Genomic DNA, 11515 nt, shown 5'->3' on the forward strand with positions numbered 1-11515 from the left:
CGTATTATATCCGGTCCTGCACTATAAGCAGTTACGTTATAAGTGGTCTAGACTGTGTAAGACAAAAGAAAATGCTCCTTGTCCAGGTCTATTTGATTTTTAGAAAAAAGAACTCATTGACGTCACCCTTGACAACAATGCGGGCGGTCGAGAGGTTTTGTTTTCTCCACCATGCGCCACCTACGCTTTTGCATTTCAGTAGTTTCATTGTCACGTAGTGCTACGCTGGTTTTGCTTGCTCGCGAAACTCACACAAACTGCAAGTACCAGAGAATGCCACGTCCATGTTATGCCATGTGATTCCCGAACGGTCCACGCCACTTCCAAGAGCAGCTGCAGCGGCGAATCCAATGCTGTCTTGGCTAGGTTTTTTCATGGCCGTGCATTTGCGTTTTGCGCAGAAAACCGTAGCACCGTCTGTCGGGCGCAGTTTTATTCACCAAGCAGTAAAGGGCTGTGATGGCGTATGCACCATCAGCACTCCCTGCTGAGGGCGGGCAATTTGAATTGCGCTAAAGGTATGGAGACTCTTCAAACACAATTTTCTCGTACACCAAGTCTTTCCTTGGCATAAAACAAGCGCTGCGATGCTTGTGGAATGGTATTTTAAATGTCCACGTCCACTTACTATTTGCTTTTAGTGTCCCTTTAATGATAGAGGAGAAACTCTATCCTGAGAATATGTATAAGAAATGCCTTGAAGAGACACCAAAGGAAAAAATAATTTTAAGATGTGTTTGTAAACTACGGTTCTCCAATAACAAAAAAAAAAAAAAAAGCAATTCCTTCCCAAGAGGAACGGCTTCAAACGGCAGTACCGCTTCAAGTTCCACAACAGCTTGACATGATGTCCTGGATTTCAACAGTGTCTGCTCAGACTTACCAATTTTCTATCAGTAAATATGGCCTACATTGTACTCTAAAGGTGCCAAAGACTGACATTAGCAAGTTTTAAAATTTTTTTACATCACAACAACCACTTAAGCAGGAGAAAATACTATGAAATTTGTGATGTACCAGCACTGATGTACCAGTGTTAGGGCTTAATTGAAATGTAGAAATGGGAAGAGAAAGGGGAATGAAAGTTGACAAAATAACTTGCAGCCAGTGGGAGTCCAACCCACGTCCTCTGCATTTTGTGCATGATGCTCTGCAATTGATCTATGACAACAGCTGTTCTGACATCCATATTCTTGGGTAGTTATGTATGTGTACAAGATCGGACCCTGGCAGTGTTAGCCAGTGCACCCAAAGCCATAACGGAGCCATAGCGGCAGAGTTTTTTTTTTTTGTCCACTTTCACTTTCCCCCCTTTACCTTATTCGATTTCAATTACAGTTGAGCCTCGTTATACAAAGTCGGATATGACACAAAAATACATTAGTTATAACTGATATTCCTTATAGCATACATTCGCTGCACACTGGTATTGGCTAGAAACATTTTATATTTACTCTTTTATATCTGATCATTCATTATATCAAGGTTTGACTCTAAAACAACAAATAATTTCCTCTGTGCTTTCCTTGGCTTCATTATTTGTTGGTTTCGTATGGTCATCCACAGAGGGCACTTGGGCAAAACGTATGACAGAACACGAAATGCATTGCAATGTTGCCACTCACTTCACGCCAGGTTCTGGCAGGTGTCCGGGGTTAACGGGCACCTGAACTCCCCGTTCCCACTCTTGTTTCCAGCCGTCAGAGATGAACCAGTAGTCATCTGAATCCAGTGGCTCGCTGTCAGGCAGCTTCATGGCACTGATGAGATCCTTCCGGAAGAGCTGCATCCACACAACAGCACCGCACACAGTCAGCACAGTCAAGGATGTTCAAGTCAACCTCACAATAGGCTGGTGCTGCGTATCATGGCTGCCGATTAGTAGTAGTGTGTTAATACACATACTATTTGTAATATAGAAATTTCTGTTCTGCTGTGGCTACACTCGCCCACCCCCCCCCCCCCCCCACCGAGAACCATCACAATACTTTTATTTCAGGTGTGCAAGAGATATCAGGTTATATAGTCAAGGTGTCTTGTACGTTGGCACTTTTAAATCCCTGATTTTGCACGCTTTCCTTGACCATCTTTATGAGACTGCCTGGAAGTCCCCGATAGTGGAGGTTCATCAAGCACAAGAAAAAGAAATTGCGGTTTCCAGCTTGCCAAGTTACTATGCCAGCCCATAATCTTCAGCAACAACTACCAGCATAAGCTGTAAATCAGGCGGGATGCACTATATTACATTTGACTGAATCATGCGTATCATGACAGTCCAACCACGCGGCCAGTCTCAGACTCAAAAAACAGCAAAGGCACCATTATTTGCGGATAGTGTAGGCTCAGTTGAAAACTTCACTTCCTTCTGGCAAACCACGAGCTTTTTTTGCCGTAATAACTGCAGGCACCAAATTCCCCGACTGAAAGCAAAAGGGGTGAAAATTCCATTTTCCCCCAGACTTTTCATAACTGACAAATTCCCTCAAAATTCCAGGTTTTATCTGATGGTAGATACCCTGATATAAACTCCGTACTATGTTCTTCTGTGCTATTTCTTTTCCAACAATATTGAGTGAAAAACATCATTGATTGAGGGGGCTTAGCGTCTTAAAGCAACAAAGATTAATTTAGCGCAACCAAAGCCCAGTATACGAGCATTTATGTGTACCCCGCCTATCTGAACGTTGACAGCTGCAGCTCGAAATCGAACCCACAACCCCATGCCCAGCAGCAGAACGCCATAACAACTGATCCAGTGCCGGGGATGTGGCATCATTGAACCTGCGGGCTCGCACAACTCACCTCAGCAGGCTTGTTGCTCCGATAAGAGCTGTTGTAGATCTTGGACATGGGCGGCAGAGGCAATGGTGGCAGCACAGCTTTGGAAGAGGACACTGAACATGGCATGGGGCATTTGCACCAAAGCACAACAAGATTAGAAGGAAGCCTAAATGCTCGACAATGTTCGTGCAAAAGGTATTGTGCTAAAATCCCCCACACTAGCACCCGCTACATGCTTATCCGAAAGCTTTGCCAGTAATGTTTGGCCATCCCAGCTACATCACCTGCAGTGAGGCTTTGAAAGCTTTCACTTCATTGTTTTACGGCGATCTTTACTTAGCATACCAATGGGACGGCCTACAATCCATAGATTACAGCCATTACCTGAAAATGTTTTTCATGAAAAAGCCTCAGAGCTGCCCTGTAATGACAACTGCAGGTACAACCATGTAATCTGGTGTGGTATTCTGGAAATCGCAGGAAGCAGCCATCCCATGCGAAAGTGACAGCTGAACAGAAATGAGCTTACTTTGCAATGCATGTTTTCCTTTAAGAATCTGTGCAGATGGGGCACACTGTTGACTAAACATGCAAAAGCAAACATCTAGCATTGTGGCGCAATTAAAGATTTTGCACCATACAGAGAAGTTTGTGTTCACATACACAGACAAACCTATTATCTAGTAAAACATTCTCACGGCCTATTATGTAGGACATACTTGTAGCAGGAGGTAGCACAAAAAAAAAAAAGGGGAATCACACAGGAAGGTACAAAGTACAAGCGCTAAACTCGCACTGTTGACGCACTGGCATGGGCTGGTAAATATTGATACGGAACAATATGTAGGAAATACATGACAAAGAGCACATGTGCAAAAATAAGGCAACCACAACGGCGTCTACACGTGATTGTGTTAATGATTCGTCTATCAACCTGCACAATAGAAAGAGTGTTTCTTGACACACACATGTAGACACTGTTGCAATAGCCCTGTCTTCGTGCATGTGCTCTTGGTGTCATAAATTTCCTACACATTTAGCAGCTCATGGCAGTGAATAAACAGTGCGGGTTTAGCACTTGTTCTTCTTACCTTCCCAGGTGACTGTCTTTTGGGCACTGCCTTTAGTTACAAGTGGGCCTATTAATATTTATAGCAGAAACATTCATCACCAAGTTAAAAGCATTGGCGGTTAGCTTTTTGGGAAGATTAGGTTCTTTACAGTATGCTCCATTTTTTTTAGTATGATAATGATACTTACGCCGGCTGTCCTCATCTTCGCAGGTGCTTGTTTTCCTCAATCGTTTGCTTCCACTTGTTATTCCTGAAATGAAACAAGCAAATCTTTAGCTCAAGCATCAAATGCTAATTATACTTGTCATGCATAAAATATGTGGCTAACTTGTACCTGAGCACCATTAAGAACTTTTACTTTCAGTAATGCAATTACTTGTATGCTCCAGTAGCAATTTTCAACAGCTGAGCACAGACTAGCCCTACACCAACATCTCAATGTTTATAAGGGGCATAACTACACTCATTTTGGTTTAGAGCTCTCAAGGGTTTTGTAGACAGCAAGCATAACAGCGATTACTAATACGGCTAGCTCGCTTTCTGCTAGCTTCTGCGCTCAGGCGCTAGTAACAGGCACGTACTGTCATTCACAAAATAAGCGCGTATTACAACTATGCTACGCGTACACACCTGCACAGCTGCTGCCGGCGTCAATCGACGAACGCTTCTGCTTGGCTCCAGACGACATTGTTGCAGTGCGGCGACAGCGTTGGCGGCTTTTTTCTTCGGCGCCGCCGCCGGCGCTACCCGCCAAAACTGCAGCGTCGTTGTCGACCCTTCAGAACCAAAACGAAGGCACAAATTATCACAACAGCATTCCGCGCACTTTCTTCAAATTCGAGACAACAAGATTACATTCATTAAACGGTCTAATCGCAGGCGACGGTCACAAGCGCAGCCAACATGCTCCCTCGCGGCCACTAGCAGTAATCGAAAATACCGCGCAATGCGTTCAAACCCGCTGGTGCGTCCTGGTTCGACATCCGTTACTACTCATCTTGCAGACCGCTCAAGCTTCCTACGTGGTAAGCGTATTCCCTGCTCAAGTAGATGATCCTTATTTGAAAAATCCGTCTTTCAGCGCTGAAAAACGCAGCCTTAACGTAACCGACCGAACCTGTGACGATGCCCACTCCTCCTCCCGTCCCATCACATCGCTATTTTGACAGCGTTTGACATGGCTGGAGCCACGATATAAACAAATGCGATGAAATGACGATGCCTCAGCAGGCTAAAATCACTCGAAACGTGCGCTGACACGTTGACGGAGCCGTTTCTTGGGCCAGTGCGCAATGGGCCCCTCACCCTCATCACCCATATTTGGACACTGGACACCACAACCACGATTCTTGTCGAGCTCAAAACTTACCCCGTGGTTTGACCTAGAGGGAAAAGTTCATGATCACGGAAAACAAGTGAGCGCGCATTCAGTCACAGATCGAGGGCGGTCACATTGTTTGTTCACCAGACGAAGATGAACCACGGTTTGGCGCCATTATGATCTACGAATGCGCTACACACAGGGCGACAGCACGTGATAATCCCGACGGAAATCCATCTTGTCAGTGTTCACTGGCGTCTTCGTCAGGCGCTGCTCAGGAGAGAGTCAAACGCAAACATTTCTGCCGTCCAACACTTCACTACAGCGTAAGTTTACTCCGAAATACGGTAAGTGCTACTCTCCTTTACTTGCCATTGCTGTCACTAGGCCTCGCCACAGTGTTGATGGCAGTGTGATCGAGTACGCGCCGATGGAACACATCCATACTGGGCCGACCTGAAACCACCGCTGGGACGATCACAGCATTCATAGACTAGCACAACGCTGCGTTAGACTAACTATAAGCTGCAAGTGCGCACTTTATTGTGAGGTAGCACGCTGCAAACGTGTAGCAACAAAAATCAATACACGGTTTTGTTTGCGAAACTGTGGCGATGCCTTTAATGAGCTTTTGCTACTTTTGCTTTAGCTTTTGCGCCTGCTGCTACGTGTGCGTGCACGATGTGCGCAGCATGTCCGCAAGTGTTGTCTTTCACAGTTTCGTAGTCAATCTGTTGTGTTGTTGCGCACGGCACAAGTTTTGTCTGCCGTGTGAAGAGCGTACAAGTTGGTATTCTATGAGCGTACATCCGATTTAGAAGTACCCAAAGTACCACCGTGCACACCAGTTACAAGATCAACTTTAGAGCTTACTGCCACCGTTAGTAACGTTTAACAGATTGACTGGGTAATTTCTGCAGTACAGTTCTGGTAAAATACTGGCCATACACAGATGCAATATTCTTGCAGTTAGTCCCCAAATCTTTTCGTCGCCGTTGAGAACAAAAACTGGCGACGCATGGTCTGGTACACCGGGATATTTCCAGCACGTGTACTCCCAGCCGCGAGGGTCGCACAGGCTTCGCAAAGATGGCATGAACACTTTTTCCACTTCGCCTTCATTCACTGTGAGCTCGTCCATCAACGACGCGGCACTTTTGGATTTCACAAACCCGACGACGGGCGTGACAGAAATCGCGGAGCCCAGAGACGGAAGCGAGTGTAGAGATCCCCACACGTCAACGTTTGCAGGCGGTATACCGAGCTCCTCTTCAGTTTCTCGAAGCGCCGTTTCCGTAGCTGACTCGTCGCTTTTGTCGGCGATGCCTCCAGGAAAGCTAATGAGCCCGCCGTGCCTGGCGAGGCTTCGTGACCTTAATGTCAGCAAGACGGCGGGCTCTCCTCCGCGGTTAATGCAGAATGGAACCAACACGGCAGCTGACAGCGTAGTAGGTACGTTGAGGAACGTGCGACTTAGTTTTTCTGATGATCTCACTAAAGAATCCATGCAGGCTTTCCTCCGGTCGTCGCAGAAAAACGTCCCGTCGAGGGTCGTGGCGCTGCTTCGGCGAACATTTGTAAGCCTAGCCAGACCGTTCAACGACCACGCAAGAAAATGCGCGTTGTGTTTCTGAAAAGCCATCTACCCGACTGTGCTCTACTGTCGTACACGCTGTCGTATCGCCCCTGTACTTTACTTGGCTGTCATTACAATACCTGCCACGGTTCCGCCGCTTCGGTGCTGCACTTCGCTACACTGGCTACACGTGATAGCACGCATACACACGCCGCTGCTCTCGCGCAAATCGCTTGTTTTGATTCGATCGACTCGTTTACGTAGTAGATGTAGCTCCGCCCAGTGCATGCCATTGTTCCGCCCGCTGAAACCCGCGTGCTAAATCTAAATTATATTGGGGTGTTACGCGTCCCGAAACTTCACAGTGGCTAAAACGTATACTAAAACATTTGGTGGCTTCTTATGATATGATAATAAAAATCGGGCCCCTCGGTTCCCTTTCTTCTCGTTCAAAACGTATACAGTAATTTAGACGTTTATTGCAACGCTCCCTCGACACGTCTTGCGCTTTTCTCTCGTACTAGTGCAGCCAAGGCTCGAGGAAAAAGAAAAGAACCAGCGTCAAAAACGGATAGTCAGTTATTCGGTCGAAAGATTCTGAGCATGTGACTCAAAATGTACATGATGGGATGCATGATCGCGTGTCTTTCCCGTGGACGATCACTGCTGCAAGAGATATAAATCCAGGCCGCACGGCACACAGTAATTTGACAATGCACACATACATATAAAGGAACGCCAAGTAAGAAGGTAATATGTAGCAGTACGGTTGCTATGAACCTTGCGCTTTGAAGCCGCTGGAATCTTCTGCAGCAATAAGAGCATCGTTTCTCTCGCACTTAGGCTCTCCGTACGAGCTGAAAAAGTGCATCAGAAAGACCGCTTGTCCTAACCTAAACATTGTGCTAGCAGCTTTAACATTACTCGATAAAACTTAATGAGCATGCCATTTAGTGCACAACAGAAACTCGGACTACATGCATATTTAACAGTACGCCCTATGCATCGTGCCCGACCATAGAACTCGTAACAAAGCAGACGATGGGCTTAAGCGGAAAAACATGTGAGAAACACCTGCATTTCCCGCAGATCTAGTTCAGTCGGATAGGCAGTTTCGCTTTCGGTTTGCCGCCTGCTAAGCTTTTGTGACCGTCGCTGCTGTTTCCGTAGCTTCACGTCGTCATATCCAATGGCGCTGACCGCACAGAGCTTTCTCCTCTACGACTTTGTCAGATAACGAATCCTCTTGGTTCAGAGTCAATGGTCTTAGCAGAAAAGCCCAGTGCGAGCTTAGAAGCAACGTCTGATCAGGAGCATGAATAACCTAAATTCAATGCTTTAGAACAGAAACAGTATCTCTTGCTTGTCAGTTTTCTTCGTCAGAAGGTACAAGCACTCTAAAGAATATATTTGCAAGCGACATGGCAACCTAAATAATGCAATACATTACTGCTTGTTACCACCACGACCTACGTGGTTACCACACACCGGTTTCGGTTTCGGCAGAAATTTGCTGGAGAACATGAGTTTCTCACCTAGAGGGTAATCTGGCGCCGTGTGAATAAAATCTACATAAAAGGCTTTCATTCACCTATATTACATCTCTCAATAAAGTTTACTCACCTACAATGCAGAATCAAGCGAAGAAAAGCAAGAACAGATAAGTTCTTCCAAAGCGAGCGAGTATCTTGTCGTCTGTCCTCCAACTTTAACGGCCAGCTGATACTTTGTACGTTTTATATAATTGTACATCCAATCATAAGTTGTAAAATGAAACAACATGTTTTTGTGTAATGATAAAGCTAAAACACCTTTTTACACGCTGTTTCAGCAGCAAAGGCTTCCTGTAGTCTACTTTCTGGCTCTCCGAAAACAAAGCCCAAGTAGAGTGTACGTACTAGAATATTTCTAGTCACTTCCTCCATGTTTCTAGTACACTCTAACCCAAGCATGAAGGATTCCTCCATGTTCCCAAGCGCCCAAGAAGTTACAGGCCCTTGTGATACAAAATTATTTTTCCTGTGTGTCGTGTAGGATCGTGTCGTGCGATTTTTCGTTGGACGAGCGTGACTGGCGAGTCATTTGTGTGTATGCGCCAAACGCGGTTAACGACCGAGTCTGTTTCTTTTCGGAAATTAAGAAACATTTAAATGTTACGAAACAACTGGTTTTGCTAGGGGATTTCAATTGCGTACTGAGTGGGAGAAACAGAACGACAAAAATTGGACCGCATTTTCGAAGGAACTGATACAGGAGCATGAAATTGTCGACGTTACCGATTGTCTCGAAGGGGAACGCGAGGTGCAGTACACGCATTTTCAGGACTCTAGTCATGCTAGCCTAGACAGGATTTACGTGTCCCTTCAAATTATACCTACATGTAACATTTACAATGTATTACCACAGAACACCCATGGCATTACCCGTTTCTTTCTCGGACCATTGCTTAGTCAAATGCGATGTGGACTTTAAAAAAAGGAAGTAATAGTTTTAACTGGGACCTATGGAAACTAAACGCAATGCTCTTACGGCACGAGCCTTTGATAAATTTTGTGTCTGAAGCAATACGCGATGTTAAACTGGATAGGTGTAGACTGGGTGTGACCTACTAAAACAAACCTTTAAAATAAAGGCAATTGAAAGAAGCAGCGTGTTAAAATAGCGCGATAAGATGGGAGAGAGTGCATTGAAAGAACCATTGCAGAAAATAACTGCGCTGGAAAACAAACAGCCTGCTCTGTTTAAAGATGACCTAATCAGGGTAAAACAACAGCTGGAGCAATTCGAAGTTCGCGGCACGCTCGTTCGAGCCAGAGCTGGAAGCATCGGCCGTGGGTAAACGCCCACGAAACGCGCGCTAGGTATCGAGAAGACGCATGCACGCCGCAACGAAATGGAAGTGATTGAAGAGAATGACCTATAACTGAGTGACCGAGAGAGCATCACATGTGCTTTTAACCGATATTACGAGCAGCTCTTTGCATACAAGCCAGTGGATATCGAAGGGTACAGAGAAAACTGTGTCACGTATGCCTCAACTATCAGCCGAAACGAAGTCACTTCTAGAAGCACCCATTACCCCTGCAGAAATTGAAAACGCTAAGATAACCTGAGTCCTAATAAGTCGTCAGGTCCGGATGGTCTTAGTGCAGCTTTTTATAAAACGTTCAAGAACGAGTTGGTGCCTTTGTTGAAAGCGGTGTTTTTGAACGCATTACCACCATCATTCTCGGAAGCACATACCGTCCTTATTCCTAAGACGGACCAAAAAGCAATGCTGAGACTGGTCACATCATACAGGCCCATTTCATTAACCAACACTGATTACGAAGTTTTAATGAAAGTTCTTGCAGGTCGACTACAGTCGGTCATTAAGGACCACACCAGACTTGTGGTATAAAGGGACGCACTATCGCCACAAATATACACACGATGAGAGGCGCCTTGGAATGCTGTTACGATTATCAGTATGTTGTTGCCATTCTGCTGATAGATTTAGAAAGGGCTTTTGATTTAGTCCCGCAAGATATTTTGGTGTTAGTTCTTGAACATGTGAATGTAGGATTAATCATCACTGATGGGGTAGCTCTGGCGTACTGGAACTGCTCAGCACGGCCTATTATTAATAAGACACTGGGGGCCCCATTAAAATAGAGCGTTCTGTTCGCCAGGTATGTCCACTGAGCCCGCTTTTGTTTGCCATATATCTAGAAAGCTTTTGTTTGGCAAGCATTCAGAACAGTATCATAAGGGGATTTGACTTCATGGAAGCCGAAGTGAAACTCTTAGCATATGCAGATGATGTAGCGGTGTGCTGTACATCGAAAGAAAGCATTACAGAAGTAACCACCATTGTTAAACATTTTGGAAACACGACAAGGAGCACTGCAAATTGGAGTAAGTGTCTGGGTTTTTGGCATGGTGAATGGCAGTCAACACCGAAGACGTTCACCAACATTAGATGGATTAAATCGCCAGCTAAATACTTGGGCGTACGTACCACTCGAACATTACCGTCGTAATGAGGACTACTGGCTCGAAGAAGTTAAGCGAATCAAGGAAAAAAAACAACAAATTGGAAAGGCACTCGTCTATCAATGTTTACGAAAGCCACTGTATGCAACTTGTTTTTAATAAGCAAGATATGGTACGTCATGCAAGTTTTCTGTTGTTCTCGTATAAATGTGCAAAAAATGTTTTAGCTGTGTTCATTTCGGCACCAGAATGGGAGAGATGTAGCCGTATGAACTTGTAAGTGAGTCAAAGACGGGGGCCTAGACCTGTCACATCTTTTTGTGAAATGTCTAGTATGCAGGCTTACATTCTTTCGAGACGAGCGTGACCCCTTTCTGCGCACAATGTGCCAGTTGCAACTGAGCAAGCACCTGTCGGCTTATGTGGTAAGCAATTTAAGTATGCCTGGTGCTCTTCGAGGGTACCTAAGGGAAGTAGTTGACAGTGTCCGTTTTCTGTCCGTACATTTTTCTAATGATTACCCTTTTTCAGTGTCGCGGAAGAAATTATACAGGGATACACTTGACATGATCATACCGGTTCCTATGTACAGAGCCATAAACAGTGGATGACAGGGACATGATGTTTTAAAGCATGTTAAAAAATGCAGGTGCAGCCAGGTACAAAATCTTTTTTCTTTAAGTTACATACTGGGACTTTGCCGGTACGGGCCTTTTACAAAGAAAGGGGTTTTATTTACCTTGGGGAGCAAACTGCCTTATATGTAAACAACTGGAAACAATCGACCAC

At 45.1% G+C, this 11515-nt stretch overlaps 2 protein-coding genes across 3 annotated transcripts in view; both read right to left on the bottom strand.

The window, feature by feature from the left end:
* LOC119449431 (PHD finger protein rhinoceros-like) overlaps nucleotides 1-5564 on the bottom strand; it is a 66695-nt gene extending 61131 nt beyond the window's left edge. Inside the window, exons 1-5 of one of the 2 annotated variants that reach the window (XM_037712602.2) lie at nucleotides 5224-5564; nucleotides 4485-4630; nucleotides 4042-4104; nucleotides 2803-2894; nucleotides 1626-1783 (exon numbers count right to left, since the gene is read on the bottom strand). In XM_037712602.2, coding sequence (XP_037568530.1) covers nucleotides 1626-1783; nucleotides 2803-2894; nucleotides 4042-4104; nucleotides 4485-4542 — 371 coding nt within the window. In that variant the 5' untranslated portion in view covers nucleotides 4543-4630; nucleotides 5224-5564. The remainder of the gene's footprint in view (nucleotides 1-1625; nucleotides 1784-2802; nucleotides 2895-4041; nucleotides 4105-4484; nucleotides 4631-5223) is intronic. The other variant, XM_037712601.2, reaches the window with a different exon arrangement.
* A 173-nt stretch (nucleotides 5565-5737) lies between these two features.
* On the bottom strand, nucleotides 5738-6929 carry LOC119449433 (mitochondrial coenzyme A diphosphatase NUDT8-like). Its single transcript, XM_037712604.2, has one exon. It carries the CDS (start codon nucleotides 6815-6817, stop codon nucleotides 6038-6040), a length of 780 nt encoding a protein of 259 aa, XP_037568532.1. The 5' UTR covers nucleotides 6818-6929; the 3' UTR covers nucleotides 5738-6037.
* Between the last annotated feature and the right edge of the window lie 4586 nt (nucleotides 6930-11515).

Source organism: Dermacentor silvarum, chromosome 4, assembly GCF_013339745.2.
Source record: "Dermacentor silvarum isolate Dsil-2018 chromosome 4, BIME_Dsil_1.4, whole genome shotgun sequence".
In the NCBI taxonomy this organism is placed as follows: Eukaryota; Metazoa; Arthropoda; class Arachnida; order Ixodida; family Ixodidae; genus Dermacentor; species Dermacentor silvarum.

Bases quoted from the DNA above. Each gene is read 5' to 3' on its own strand.
- LOC119449433 (XM_037712604.2), bottom strand. From the start codon at position 6,817: ATGGCTTTTCAGAAACACAACGCGCATTTTCTTGCGTGGTCGTTGAAC.